Below are 15,850 nucleotides of genomic sequence, written 5' to 3' on the forward strand. Positions count from 1 at the left end.
GGGCAAGGTGACTTTTATCACTGTTGATCGAACCCGTAATAGAACTCCATACCAATACTCGAGTAGCACCACGAGCTACTATCAACTCCCATTGTTTCTTAGTTGCATAATATAAGGAAGGAATCTCCTAACAGGGGTTTGAGATCTCTTCTTCACCTACAAAGTCATCTAAAATAAACATTTTCCCCAAAGGATGAGCTCAAAAAAACTCAACGAGTAGCTCATATAAAAATAAAAATTATAATCAAATTCAAGAACATAGCATGATACAATAGGATATGAGACAATATGCAAGGATGCAACTAACTTTAACAGTTGCTAGTCTCTAATGGCAAACATGCATTAAGATAGAACATCATCCTCATCTGGGAAGGTCTCGTCACTTTGATCCCTCACGCACTAGCTACCTCTTTTGAGATCACCGGTAAGGGGTTACGGGCATCCTTCTCAGACTATCACCATGGCTATGGTTTAGGTCACTACTCTTTCACCACCATTTGATATGACTACTGGTGCATGTGAGAGTTATACCTAGCCCAGTGCAAGTCATCTATTGAGTCACATCAACTTAGGGTCAAATACTTTCCCTCATGCCTCTCATAATCGGTTCCAGTATCCTTCCCCCAAGAGTCATTGTATCATATGGCAGCAACTAACTACGGACTCTTAACCTTATTAGTCATCCACATATAATAAACGGGAAGCTTTCATGTCCTCTCACGGGGTGTCTACTGGTCTTAAGTACTCATGAGCCCAGACTTATTATGATGCGACCCTACCAATGAATGGCCCCCACAATGTGATTGTGTCATCTCATGGGTTGGCAACTGGTCTTGAGCGCCCACAATCCCCATTCCTGCCACAGATTACTCGGCTTCAATACCCACGCCGATAGGGTGTGATATGACAGGGTTTCTAGACAAACACTTCTAGACATTTTATGTGTGATATCTAGTAATCATGAAAAGTGCCAAAAGGCATCATAGGATAGTGTCCCATACCACCTCCACCGATGTCCCAATAGAAATATCCAATGACCATTCCCCATTCCACAATCACAACCTAAGCATTCACATTACAATATGATTCCAAACACATCATCATATCATAATTTATTATCATTCCAAACATTCACATATTTAACAAATATGCATAACATCATTACTAACAATATTCTGAAGTCACAGGTATAGCAAGTCATGTTATGTCCTAAAAACAGCAATATAGAATATACATTCAAGGCCTATTACAAATAAGAATGTAACTAAGGTTATATGTAAGTGAACTCCTCACCCTGTTGTTGATTCAAGACCTTTGAAGAGTAGATCAAATGATGAGTTCTAAAGTCCTAACAATATGATGATTCCATGTTAGGAACAAACCTTAAATGTTTATAAATGAAAAGAGAGCAAAACTAGGCATTCTATTGTTAGCAACATGGTTGGTTGCCTGGCTTGGTCACCTGGGGCTGCAAAGCCAATCGACCAATGCTGCTATGTATGGAATCTTAAAATCAATAGAAAACTCATCATTTAGGTTCCAAACCACTCCAAAAGTAACTAGAAATTTTTGAAATCATGGTAGGACATTATCTAGTATGGTTTGGGCATTAATCATGGTCAAAGGAATGAAAACCTAACAAGTCCTATATTAGGTTTGATCCAAAATTAAACTGTAGATTTACGGATAGACTAGAGTGAATGAGATTCACTCTAGGGTAAAGAGAATAATAGAATAAGGTCTCAAAACATCATAGAATATGATCTAACATGGTTTGAAGATTAGACTAGTCAAAGAGAATAAAAATCACATAAATCAATACTAGGTCCTTACCGAAATCATATAGTAAAGTTCACGAAAGAGCTAGAGTGAATGGAGATTCACTCTAGAACTAAGAGAATAGAAGAATAAGTCATTACAGTAGATTTAGACCTTCTTCTAAGTCTCTATAGTAGGTAGGAACAATAGAGAAAGAAGAACTTGAAATAAAAGAGTGAATGCTAACCTTGCAGAAGAAGAATCATCATATGGATGCTCCCAAATCTTCCTTCACCTTGGAGAGGGTTCTCTAGAGTGTCTCTAACATTCTATGACGTCTTTAGAACATATGACACATTTTAGAATGAAAAATAATTAAATAAGGCTTTAAAAACCTAATTTTCCAAAAGTGCCAATTTTGCCCAAGACAGGCTTGGTCGCTCGAGTTGGTCTCCTGGGGCAACCACGGCAGGCTGCGAACCTAACACTTTTAGTCAAAAAGTCTATTTTGGTGCTCTGAAAGCCCTAACTTCCTCTTAGGTCCTTTTCCAAGTTATAGAAGGGTCTTACCTGATTTTTCGGGACCTTTCACTTGTGTCATTATTGTACTCTTGATCCGTCTACCAAGTCTGTCAACTTTCAAGTTAGTTCTTCTTCTGAAAACTGACAAAGTTCCTAACTTAGCATCAATGGTTATGAGGCATTTCACAATAATGTTGCTAAAAGACAACCAAACTTGCTTAGCTGAAGGCATATAATTCTGTCCATCTTTTAGAAAAATTAATATGAAAGTCCAAAAGTTTTAAATGGGTATTGGAGGTGGTATCAGGATGACCCAAACGCCAATGCTAGAGATCAAACTAAGCACTTGTGAAAGTTGACAAAACAAAATGAGAAGGGGGGACAAAATCAAGAAAGTAGGGCTCCTGAGGACCTATCAAAATAATCCTTTGGAGTGTTGGTGCTGAATAACATATGAATCAGTAAAAACAATTACTAAAAAAATGAAAAGAGTTCAAAAGTTTAATGATAAACTATAATTTAAAAAGAAATGCAAGAACATAAAAGATGTTCTTAAGATGAATTACAAGAAATAAAGAAATATGATCAATTGTGCGTAACAAGAACAACAAAACCGTTAGGCAATGTGATGGGTGATGCATCAAAAGCAGGATGCAAGGTACAAAAAAGAGAGTTATCAAATCCGATGTAGTCAATAGCTCTAGATTCTAAAATCCAGGTACTAACCATATTAAAACAAGAATTCTTACCAACAAGATTGAGCAATGGAGGGATACCAGAAGGGAGAATGGATGTAGAGAAGACTTCGAAAAAGTAATACCCATGGAGAATGAGCCAATAGTATTCCTAACAATGTATTAGGATCCGTGACTAAGGGACCAGGATCGAATGCTAGGTTGACACCATGTTAACAAAACTGAAAGACCATAACAGATCTATTATGGTTTGAATTTGATTTTTGAATTCAAGTTTTTAATTTTGAATCCAAATATGAATATTGTAAACGAATCTTGTACAACAGCCATGTTTATTTATAAATACATAATACTTACCCATCAAGGTAAGAAACCTACTTATCAAAATTAGAGTTTTTCTTTGCATTCTTTCATGATATTAGAGCTAAGGTTTTGAGATTCCCCCCCCCCCCCAAACACTACATTTTCAATGGCCACTGCTAACACTCCATTCCCCATTACCAATCTCTCCAACCTTGTTTCTGTCAAGCTTGATGGAGCAAATTATCTCATGTAGAGAGAACAATTAGAATCCATTTTTATTACATGTGATCTTATGCATCATCTTGATGGTACTGGATCAATGCCAAATTAAACTATCACTACTGGAGGAACTCAAACGCCGAATCCAGCATTTTCAAACCTGGAGAAAGAATGATCATTTTGTTCGAGCATGCATCAATGCCACCCTCACACCGTCTCTTTCTTCTCATATTCTTGGCCTTCAAACAACAAAAGATATATGGGATTCTCTTGCACAACTTTTTCAACAACAATCCACTGCTCGAAGGACTTATCTTCGCAGTGAATTGCAGATGATCAATAAAAGAACGAGCACAATTACGGCCTATCTTCACAAAATTAAGTCCATCGCTGATTCCTTAGCGGCAATCAATGACTAGATAAATGATTCTGACTTGGTAGCATATACATTAAATGGTCTTGGTTTGGATTATCTCACTTTCATCATCACTGTGGAAAATATTACCCCACTCGTTACCTTTACCGACCTAAGGGCCAAACTACTTACTCATGAGCAACGGTTACACCGTGTGTGAAATCCCCTAGATTTCTATCCCTTTAACCCGTGGCTTCAAAACTGAGAAAACCGGGCCTCGAGTTGACGGCAAATGTGGGCCATTCAAGTGGAGCCCGAAGGGTTGGAAATGGAACCAATGTTGGTGGATGACCCTTGTGATGACTCATTAACTCTCCTAAAGTTTAATTGAAGAGAGAAGATTAATCATGATGGTGTAAAAAGGGTGATCTTGGAACAACCATAGATCGGTGATGGATAAAACGATTGACGCGAATAAGGTATCAAAACGAAGAGCGTCGACAGACCTTTCCAACAAGCCAAAGATCTCCCAATTTGGAGTTCATTTGGCCCCTCAACCAGGGCCGGTCGGTCAGGCCGGTTGAATGGCTGGTCAGTCGCCCCCAACCCAGTTCGGGGCAGAATTGGGTTTTATCCTTTAAAACCCTATTTTGAAGCTCTCTTTCACTCATACTTGCATTTTATGTTACTAGTATGAAGCTGAGGCTCAAGGAGGAGGAGAAACCAAGGGAGAGGAAGGTTCCTAACTGTTCGAACGCGTGCCGACACCCGGATCATTGCGGAAACGTTAGGAAAGGTAAGAATCATCAAACCCTCTTCTTTGGGCTTTGTTTTAGGAGTAGTTCTTCGCAATAAATGTCGGATTTGAGTAGTTGTAACATGATAGGTGTTTTGAATGCTTGCAAATAGTTTCATTTATGTTTCCCTTTTTTTTGTGAGTGGTTTGTGCGAATCGTTGCAAACGGTTTTGCATTTTGGCTCTCAGACTTAGCCGAGAGCACTCGCGAGAGCCCAAAATTGGGGCTTTTTGATTAAGATGAAATTAGATCAAATTCAAGGTATACTTAGGACCCTATTGCTGCCAATTAGACATTCCCAAAGTTTCGTTCAATTCGACTTCGAATCGATGGTGAAATTTGATTTTCGCCGAAATTAGATTTAGAAAGGTGGGTTCGAAACTAGTTGGCAGATTAGGCTTTTGTTGGGTGATTTTGGGAACTTTATTAAAATCCAATTGACTTCTAATTTATGTCTAATGATCCTCTTACATGATTAGCTTTATTTTGATTATAATCACAAACTTGTAAGTGTGACTTTGTGGAACATTGGAGAGCTTATGCTAACTAAAAAGGTGAAGAATATACTCAACCTTATCTTGCATGTTTAATTATGTAATTAAATTTCATTATTGATACATTGCCTTGCTATAATATTTATTATCTTATGATTATGTGTGGGACTTTGTACGAATGAAATGTAAGCAAGTGTCTTTGCTTCTATTTTCAATATTCTTTGAAAACAATATGAGAATGTATGAGATGGATGAGATTGAATGGATTGAGTGTTTTCTTTTATTTTCAAATTCTAAATTATTGATATGAAGATATATGGATGATGTTGAATTAAATTACTCTTTTTATTTTATGTTTCAAACTAGGGTTGTGGGTTTGCCCATTACCCTAGTGAACTTACATGAGTATGCATCTAGACTTAAGTATATGAATGCTAAGTGTTTGGCTAGGTAACCTCACGAGTACTACTACCCTTCCGGCAGGGGTATTGAAGCCGGTTAACCCGTGATGTTAGTGGCTGGGTCCTGAGCGTCAAGCAGGCCCACTATCATCATAGAGAGGTAGGGTTGCATATAATAGATAAGGGCTTCTGGGCGCTCAAGACCGGTGAAATGATCTGTGAGAGGACATGGAGAGCATCCTGCCCATTATATGTGGATGACCACTGGGTTAAGGAATGGGATCCAACAGATGCCTCTTGTTGAGGATTCCATTCATAGGTGGAAAGGTATTGAACCAAAAGGGCACTAGCCATGAGGGGAGATATTCGGACCATATGTAGTACGAGATCGTATGACTTTGCATTGGGCTAGGATTATCCTTGACACGCGCGCCAATCTCATACCAAACGGTGATGTGGCAGAGTGGTGACCTATACCCCAACCATGGCTTGACAGGACTTTACCCAACAACCGCGGAGAACCCAATAGACGTCTCTTGTTGAGGGAGAGTGACTGAGACCGCCCAAAGGAGATTGGTGTACAAACTTAATGCGTGTCTACCATAAAGACCGATAGAGTTAGGAGCATAATATCATTATCATTCATACATCATATCACTATCATTAATTACACTATCGATACTCAAGCTATGTGTGTGGTGTGGGATCTTGTGTACGAATGCATGATATGATATGGAATCTTGTGGACGAATGCATGATATGATGTGGAATCTTGTGGACGAATAAATGGTAAGATGTTGAGTTGACCTCACTGAGTTCTGTTGAACTCATTCCTTTTTATATGTCTGTTTCTATTAGAATATTCTACAGGTTATGAGGACTCCTTCCAAGTGGAGGATTCATCGCCGACAGGCTTTCTTGAAGGAGTGATTGAAGAAGAGGTAGACTTGCATGGAGCTTCATGCCCGTGCAAAGACTATTCTTATGAGGTTGAATTCCATTAGGGAATCAGTTTAATTTAAATTCCGCTATGACAATCTATGCTCCTTCGAACTCTGATGTCCATTTTTGATTAACTTTGGATAATGGATGATTGTAACATTTTGATAATCCAGATTTAATAACTTATTATTAGAACTTGATTTATTCTTGTCCTTTTAATACCTAGGTCCTGCAGTGTAACACCCCCACGGGTATTCGGGTATGGCCGGATCCGGCTAGGTGGGGTGTGACACCGTGGCTATGGGAACACCCAATCAATCTTAACTGAATCACATTCCCCTACTGCATTACTTGTTGCAGATCAGCCTAAATTTAATCGGCCTAATAATAGTATTAATTCCTATCCACCCAACGACCGAAACCCACCTAGATTTGACTTCTGAAATTCATCAAATGGCCCTCCAAGATCTCAAAATTCCTATAACCGATCAAACCAAAACACTTTTAATACTAATTCCTTCAAATGTCAAATATGTGTTAAGCAAGGCCATTTGGCCAATAGATGCTATTTTCGTTATGCCCAGAGCCGAAATAATCATAATCCACCACCTCACATTCCTTATGTTGGCTTACATGGTACCCAAAATACCCAACACATTACACCACAGAATGATGCACAGTGGATACCGGATTCAGGTGCTACCAACCATATGTCATTTGATCCAGCCATGCTACAACAATCTGCCACTTACAAAGGAGAAGACCAGGTTTCAGTTGGTGATGGTAAGAAACTCTCTATAACTCATATAGGCTTCTCAACTTTGAAAACAAATTCAAATCATTTATCTCTTAATGACATATTAATAATTCCCCAAGTGTCAAATAATTTAATTTCCATTTCTCAACTTACATCTAACAATAATTGTTTTGTTAAAATTTTCCAATGGGGTTTCTGTGTTAAGAATTTGGAGTTAGGCATCACTCTATTGAAGGGTCCAGTTAAAGATAAATTGTATTCTTTCTCAGCCAATGATGTGCTTCATTTGGCTCTTTATGAAAATAAAGTTCCTTCTGATATTTGGCATCGTCGACTTGGTCATCCTTCTTCTGTAGTACTTACTCATTTAAGAAATAGTATCTTATTTAATTCCTCTGAAACACTTGGATCCAATAAAATTTGTGATGCTTGCCAACTTGACAAACATCACAAATTACCCTTTTCTATTTCAATTAGTAGAACTACTCAATTATCACAACTTATTCATTGTGATTTGTGGGGTCCCACTAAAACTTTGTCAATTAGTGGATTAAATTCATATATTATTTTTTTAATGATTTCAGTCGATTTACTTGGTTTTATCCTCTGCGATTTAAATCTGATGCAATTCCTTGTTTCAAGCATTTTCAAAATATGCCTGAAAACTTGCTTTCTATTTCTATTAAATTTTTTCAAACTTGCTTTCTACTTCCAAGAGGAATGAAGATTTATTGTGATAATGTGTCTGCAACACAAATGGCTGCAAATTTAGTAATACATGTTCGCACAAAACATATAAAAGTGGATTATCATTTGTCTGAGACTTGGTTTAGAACAACACCATAAAAGTGCACTTTGTTCGGTCAGATGATCAAATTGCAGATGTGTTTACTAAGGGCTTAACATCACAAGCTTTCTTCAAGGGTAGAGACAAACTCTTGCACCTGCCAATGCAGAGTTTGAGGGGGATGAAAGACCATAACGGATCTATTATGGTTTGAATTTGATTTCTGAATTCAATTTTTTTATTCAAGTTTTTTATTTTGAATTCAAATTTGAATATTGTAAATGAATCTTGTACAACAACCATGTTTATTTATAAATATATAAAACCTATCCATCAAGCTAAGAAACCTACTTATCAAAATTATAGTTTTTCTTTGCATTCTTTCAAAAACAAACACAAGGAAGATTTGATGCAACTCATTTATGTGTTTTATATTGAGCCTCCATGGGCAATGTATAGAAAGAATTTCCTAATATAATTATTACATATATGGAATATACAACTATGGGGATAGAATTTCCTAATCCTATATATACTAATAAGGATTGTACAGTAGAAGATGGGATATATAAAATCGAATGAGGTGTCAAGATAGATCACATGAGATGTTGTGATAAAAAAAAGTGGGGTGAGGGTTGTCACCAAATATGACTTAAAGAGAACCTTTGGGCACCTCTGCCAAATACTCTACATATATATTCATTAATCTATAAACATAACAGAATCCAACTGATTGAAACATCTTCAAGAGCTTGAATATCTCACTCAATATACTATTACTAGTCCAGTCTAAGGATCTGAGTTACTCATTTAGAGCAAAGATTGCATATTGGATTGGAGTTCTATAGGCCCAAGAGATGGGAGGGGGAGGTTTCAATCCAAGACCTCATTAATCTTATTACCTTTACATAAGACGGCTACCACTATGTTATAATTAGCATTTTTTTTTTCATATTTAGACAAAATATATGAAATCCTAAAAATCCAAGTAACAACATATTGACAACTTTGCCTATGTACGTATAAGTGAATCATAATTAACAATTTCCACTTTGCATGAACTTACAGACCATCCTAAAGGTACCAATGTTGATGTCCACTTTGCAAACTCTACCTTTGTCTTTGCCTCTCTACAACACGCACCCCCATGACCCACATCACCTCTGTCCACAACACCTCGACCTCAATTATTCTATATAGGTCACCCCAACCCTACATAACGCGACATGAACCCATCTCTCTGTTGTAGTAGTCCACTTCGAGAGACCCAATTCCACTCACCAAACTCGAGGTGAAAGACACCCACTGTTTTACAAACTTGCATTTCTTTATTGCTTAAACCACCTGCAATCTTTATCTTCATGTGACAACTTAAAGCAAAAAGAGCTCACCTTTTGAACTGTCCCTCACATGTCTTATACAACTTTCTAATCATCTGTCAGCATCACAACCATTGACCCTCTTTGAACCCTAATTAAGAAGTTAACCTTCAGAGGAGTATCTAAAATTAAACCCTCAAGTTCAATGTTCCCCTCCTTAGATCAAATATTGTATCTAACCGTGGCCAAAGTTTAAACAATTCTACCGTATGTGCAAATCCATGTGTCTCGAAGCATGACAACCTTACTTTCTACATTATTAATCATTTTGGCAACCAAACTCACGCATGCATGATATGTAGAAAACTAACAACTGAACACATTTGAAACAAACAACTAGAATCTAAAATCATTTTGAAGTATCCATACTTGATGATATGGTCAAAAGGATATCTCAATGATCACTTCAAGATCGTCCCAAGATAGCAGCAGTGATGATTTTCTTTTCTTTCTCTTCTTTCCTGTATTCTCCTTGCATCATTAATGACAACATACTGTAGAATTTTTTTACATTTTGCCATAAACTATCAAATGCCCATGTTAACCTTCAAAGGGGGTAATGTGACCACTCTACCGTTAATTAAATGTGAGATTTTATCTGAAAATGTCGAAAGGCATATTTATCCTGGTAGCTAACCAAGGATAGTAGCTCCTTGCAATGGTAGCTGGATAAGATTAGCAAGACTTGCAAGACCCGCTTAGGCATTGCTTTGTGAATGCAAACACATTGTTTAACCACACTAAATCTAGCTTTGTGCTTCTCTATGTTTCTGGATGTATTGCGGTGCCTTTTCAGTAAAAGTGGTGTGAATCAGGTAGATCTTCCACCGTTTCCTCTACTTGTGGTTCACAAGCAAGGCATATCATTCAATTGATTGTATGTGATTGAGAAATTAAAAGGGTAGTATCACACCAAGTAGCATTTCTTATGTGTGATTGCATGTGTAAGTACTGCAAAGTTGGATTCCACTTTCTTCAGAAAATGATTTCCCACTTCCTCTTTTTTGACTCCTTTTCTCCATGATTGCAAATGACATTTCAATAGAGTTTTTTCTTTCCTATTTCTTCCTTTCCAGTTTTCAGTTCTAAGAAGTTTCTGCTGTCTATAGTGCTGTTTACTACTAGGTCTTCTGTGTATGGTGTCACTTAACAAGTAAAATTTACAGAATAGCATCTTAAAAATGTGTTTGGTCTCAACAAGATAACTACAACACAAGGCTATTCTCATTTAATTGGACAGTAGTGACATGGAATCCACATTGATTTATGTATTGCTGCAACTGCTGAAGAGAAAGACTAAAACCAACTAAAGATCTAGCTCGGTGGATTGACGGTTTTCCACAAAAAGAGATGTAGATCCTTCTTCTGTCTCTATATATAGAGACCTTATGTTATTGGGTGTAAGCAAAGTGAAATAATTATCTTAGAGAACCCATTACCCATCATATCAATGGCCATCAACTACTACTCCTTCCAGTTCCTTCTTTTTTCAGTTGTTCTTCGTTTGCTTCTCTTTGCTTCTTGTTCTCTAGAGAAGGTAGAGGCCTATAGACTTGCAGAACTGACCACGAATCATCAACTCCAGACTCGTAGCATTTCACTTAGTTCCCTTATACCCGTCAATGTTTGCTCTACTCCAGCTGAAGGTGATTTCTTTCAACCTGTTTGTAAGGGTGGAGAAATAAAGGAGTATTTTGATCTGTTTCTTACCAAGTTGGTTTCAATTGATTATTTTGTAGGAAAAGGTGATTTATTTCAAGTTTATATATGTGTTTATATGGGTGAATATGAGATTGATCTGTTTTTAACCATTCTTACATATCAGTCAAGCTTTTTCCAATTTGTAGAAACCAATTTTTAGTTCTCCTGAATTATATTTTTAAAATATTTTAAGGGGTGGTTTTAATTTCAAAATGTGTTTGGTAGCATTAGATTATGTTGAATTGAAACCCTAAAATGGCTCTCACCTACGTTGGAAGAAATTAATTTAAATTATCCCATGCTAAATAAATTTAATTAACATGTGATTATTTGACCGAATTAACAAGACTAGAATCAAGACGAGCACTCTCTGTGGAAACCATGAAATGATAATAATAACATTGTAACTCTAAGGGTTTGGCTCATTTGACAAAAACCAACAACATCTCATAGGTAAAAAATTAAGAAAATGAATCTCCATAGGATCAAGGCCTCTTCTGTATATATATACCTTGACGGCTAGAAGTTTGTGCTCCCTCACACCTCTTCCCCTTATACCTGGAGGAGGACCGACCTCCGAATTCTAACAAGATTTAAAGGGCCCAGGCCCTCCTATGAAAAGGTGAGGAGAGCTTAGACCTCTGCCGGCTCTATATAAGGGTCTCAAATTCAATACGATAGTTGTATTTAGTATAGTATTGTTATTAATATCGGTGTAGTACCAATACATTTAGTGTCATAGTTCATACCATACGACATCTCAAATGGTAGGAGGGGGATCTAACTTTGGTCTACCTTGTCGGTACTCAGAGGTAGAACCACCCTCCTGTGGTGGAGGGGTGTGAGAGTAGCACAAGCTCTACACAAGTGTAGATGATCGGGAGTCACTACCTACCTCCCACACTCCCTAAAAACAATTTTTTTTTTTTTTTTTTTTTTACAAATTATTTATTGCATATGTATATTAATAAATTGTAAATTATAACTTCTTCATGTTTTCAGGTTCCGAAATCATACGCAAGTCATTGCAAGTAACTCACAAATATGGACCTTGCTCACCATTAAAGGAAGGGAAGTTAAAAATCCCTAGCCTTCACCAGATCCTCATGGACGACCAAACTCGAGTTAAGTCAATAAATTCCAGGATCTCCAACCGACACTCAGAAGTAGAGGGTTCTACAGTGAAACTCCCTGCCAGAACTGTCAAAAAATCTGGAAACTTTGCTGTCAAAATTGGATTTGGAACACCTGAACAGAAATTCATACTTGAATTCGACACAGGTAGTGTTCTCACTTGGATCCAATGCCTACCATGCACAGCCAAGAACTGCTATTCACAGCAAGATCCATACTTCAATTCTTCTGCTTCCTCAACCTATTCCAACATCCCATGTCACTCCAACACATGCTCGCAACTAAACCCAGGAGGCAACACAAATTCATCCTGCACCACCAGTTGCCCCTATGAGGTCTACTATGCTGATGGATCTTTCTCTCAAGGTTACCTTGCAACCGATACATTAACACTATCTTCCTTTGATTCCTTCTCCAATTTTGTATTCGGGTGTGGACAGGAAAACCAAGGATCTTTTGGTGTTGCAGATGGATTACTAGGTCTCGGCCGCGATCATATCTCTATGATATCACAGACTGCTTCAAAGTATAAAAAGCTTTTCTCCTATTGTCTTCCATCTTCAACCCACTCCACTGGTTTTCTTGCATTTGGTAGCCAAGCTGGTTCCTCTTCTTCCAATCTTCAATACACCCCACTGGTAACAAATTCCTCCGCCCCCTTATATTTTCTTAATATGACGGGTATAAGTGTTGGTGGGAGGAAGCTTTCAATTGCAGAATCAGTTTTTACAACTTCTGGAACTATAATAGATTCTGGAACTGTCATCTCTCGATTGGCACCATCAGCTTATGCTGCTCTTCGGTCAGCATTTCGTCGAGCAATGTATAAATACCCCCTGGTGCCATCGCGTTCAGAATTTGATACATGCTATAACTTGTCTGGGTATGATACAGTAGAGACTCCAACTATAGTATTGCATTTTGGAGAAGGAACTAACTTCACTGTTGATGATCCTGGGATTCTAATTCAAGAAAGTTCAACTCAATTTTGCTTGGCTTTTGTGGGAAATAAAGATCCTACCCATTTGGGAATCCTTGGAAATCTCCAACAACTCAAATTTGAGGTGGTATATAATGTTGCAGCAGGAAAACTGGGATTTGGTGCTGGTGCTTGTAGCTGATTATAGCTAGCTCTTTATTATTATTTTCGACCAAAAAAAAGGTTGCTCTTTATTAGCAGTAAAAATAAAGAGGAAGAAAAGAATAAGAATTGAAACTGATCAAGCATAAGAAAAGAAAGCCTACATATGGTTTCAATGTTGTATTTCCTTTCTATATATATTGGTTGGGTTGTGGATTAAAACTAATGGTTTCAATTGATCTGTTTGGGAATTTGGCATCAAGATCCCTGTGATATAGTCTAAATACCAAACTTATGTTGAGACGATTTGGTATAGAAATAGATTTTGTTTCATCTCATAACAATTTCTTACTGAATTCAGATTCTTGCCGGTTTTGGTTGGGTTTTTCGATTTGGGACTGAAAGCACCCAACCCAAATATGGAGAGTTAGAGAAGTTTTGGGTTTCAATTTGGGTCCGGGTTGGTTTAGGTTGGGTTGGATTTGGGCTATCAGTTTTAAGACTCACCAACCCGTTAGCAAACCATTTCAGCTCGTTTCAAATTAGATTACATTCTGGGCCTGGGTCTTGTGCTTATGATATGATACATATGAAACGTCCATGAGTAATATTTAAATCTCCTGGGCCAAACTATTTCTTCAATTTCAAGACCAAATCCATTATTGACCTGAGAGTGGAATCAAGATCACTAATTATTTTATTTGCTTTAGCTAAAGAAATATAAATTCCATCAACAACATTCTTTTTTCCATAATCTTCACAAGAAGTAAAACATGGGGAAATACAAGAAAGAAGGAAGTTTTTTTTTTGCTAAAAGCTCTTCGTATTAAAATAGCGAAAATTAAAATTATACAACTTTACATTATCTACACCATGTTAAAAAACTACAGTCACTCATCCCACAAGGGGAGTTGCACCAAAATCACCAAAACCCTGTAGAGAACACGATGCACACTCACAAATGATCAGGACTTAGGGAGAAAATCAAAATCTTGGTTTCCCAATAGCGTCCCAACTCTAATCTTGGTATATCAGCAAGGACCAAGGGGCATTAAAATTCCTCTACCCTATTGCTAGCTTTTCCAGATAATCTACCACTGGTTATTTTCCCTGTAATAGTATGTGATCTTCCACTCTATTAGAGAATAGAGTTTTTCTTTATTTTATGTAAATCCATATGCCCTTATTTGTAATTTCACATGTCCCCTGATCTATGATGTATGATCTTACAGCTATAAATATTGACTGGTTCATACTTGTGACTAGTGGTTTTCAGCAAATTTAACATGGTATCATTTGCCTTAAGTGATCCCCTGTGGTTTTACGGTTGTAATTTCTTGACTTTTGCCTTTTGTTTTCTTGAAACTTGAGCTGTCTTGTTTCTTGAACCCTTGCTTCTTCTTCACGTTTTGTCCTCTTGTCAACTCGTTTCTTGAGCTTTCTTGTTCCAGCAACTTATTGAGCTTTCTTCTTCACGTTTCCTCTCTTGCTTGTGCGGTTCTTGCGTTTCAGATATATGCCTTGCGTTTTCAGATCTGTGTTTTGTGTTTGCTAATGGAGTCTTCTATATCATTGTCAAACATTCATCATCTTCTAAATGTCAAGCTTACCTCTGAGAATTACTTGATTTGGCGTTCACAGTTTCTTCCTATCCTTACCAGTACTGGATTTATGAGCCTTGTTGATGGTTTTATTTTACCTTCTGGTCCTTTCTTGGATTCGAGCTCCACATCACCTGTTGCGAATCCGGCTTATCTTACTTGGAAGATGCAAGATCAAGTTCTTCTCAGCTGGTTGCTGTCTTCATTAACTGATGCCATCCATTCCCAGGTTGTAGGACTCCGCATTTCTGCAGAAGTATGGCAAGCTTTTGCTTCAGCTTTTGCTTCTTCCTCTCAAGCTAGAATCATGCAATTGAGGATGCAATTACATTCAATCAGAAAAGGATCAGACTCAATGGCTGATTATCTCCTCAAAATCAAGCGCATTTCTGATGCACTTTCTTTGGCATCTCAACCCCTCTCTGGACTCGATCAGGTTCCTTATATTCTTGGAGGTTTAGGAACCGAATATCAAGGCTTTTATCACTTCGTGACTACTAGAGATACTCCGATCCGTGTTGCTGATCTACATGGTCTACTCTATTGTTAAGAAATTCGTATAACCTCTGCTTTGCAAGATATAACAAACATTACTGCACAAGTGGCATTTACTTCTCTGTCTTCTATTCCAAAATCTTAACGACATTCCTCTCAGTCTTTTGGTTCTAGATTTCATGGTAGATCTGGTGGTAGATTTTACTCTCAGAGAGGTCGAACTAATGGCAGATATGGTTCTGGTGGTTATTTTTGTTACATTTGTGGAAGACCAGGTCATCTTGCTAAGTTTTGCTATCGAGGAATGCTTGATACTTCTTCTCATCCTTCTACACATTGGACTCCTCACGCTAATATGGCTCAGACTTCTCGTTTAAGTTCTATGATGAATTGGTTACCATATTCAGGGGCCTCTAATCATATTACATC

The 15,850-nt window shown here is 37.6% G+C and overlaps 1 protein-coding gene across 1 annotated transcript; it reads left to right on the forward strand.

Moving 5' to 3' along the window:
• Positions 1 to 10,827: 10,827 nt before the first annotated feature.
• On the forward strand, positions 10,828 to 13,620 carry LOC149007629 (aspartyl protease family protein At5g10770-like). Its single transcript, XM_089166069.1, has 2 exons — positions 10,828 to 11,055; positions 12,113 to 13,620. Exons 1-2 carry the CDS (start codon positions 10,860 to 10,862, stop codon positions 13,363 to 13,365), a joined length of 1,449 nt encoding a protein of 482 aa, XP_089022195.1. The 5' UTR covers positions 10,828 to 10,859; the 3' UTR covers positions 13,366 to 13,620.
• Positions 13,621 to 15,850: the final 2,230 nt, after the last annotated feature.

The sequence above is a fragment of the Hakea prostrata genome, chromosome 8 (genome assembly GCF_041222555.1).
Source record: "Hakea prostrata isolate BN-2017 chromosome 8, UWA_Hpros_2, whole genome shotgun sequence".
Lineage (NCBI taxonomy): Eukaryota > Viridiplantae > Streptophyta > Magnoliopsida > Proteales > Proteaceae > Hakea > Hakea prostrata.

Bases quoted from the DNA above. Each gene is read 5' to 3' on its own strand.
- LOC149007629 (XM_089166069.1), top strand. From the start codon at position 10,860: ATGGCCATCAACTACTACTCCTTCCAGTTCCTTCTTTTTTCAGTTGTT. The intron at 11,056-12,112 runs GTGATTTCTTTC...TCATGTTTTCAG, and splicing joins TTGCTCTACTCCAGCTGAAG to GTTCCGAAATCATACGCAAG.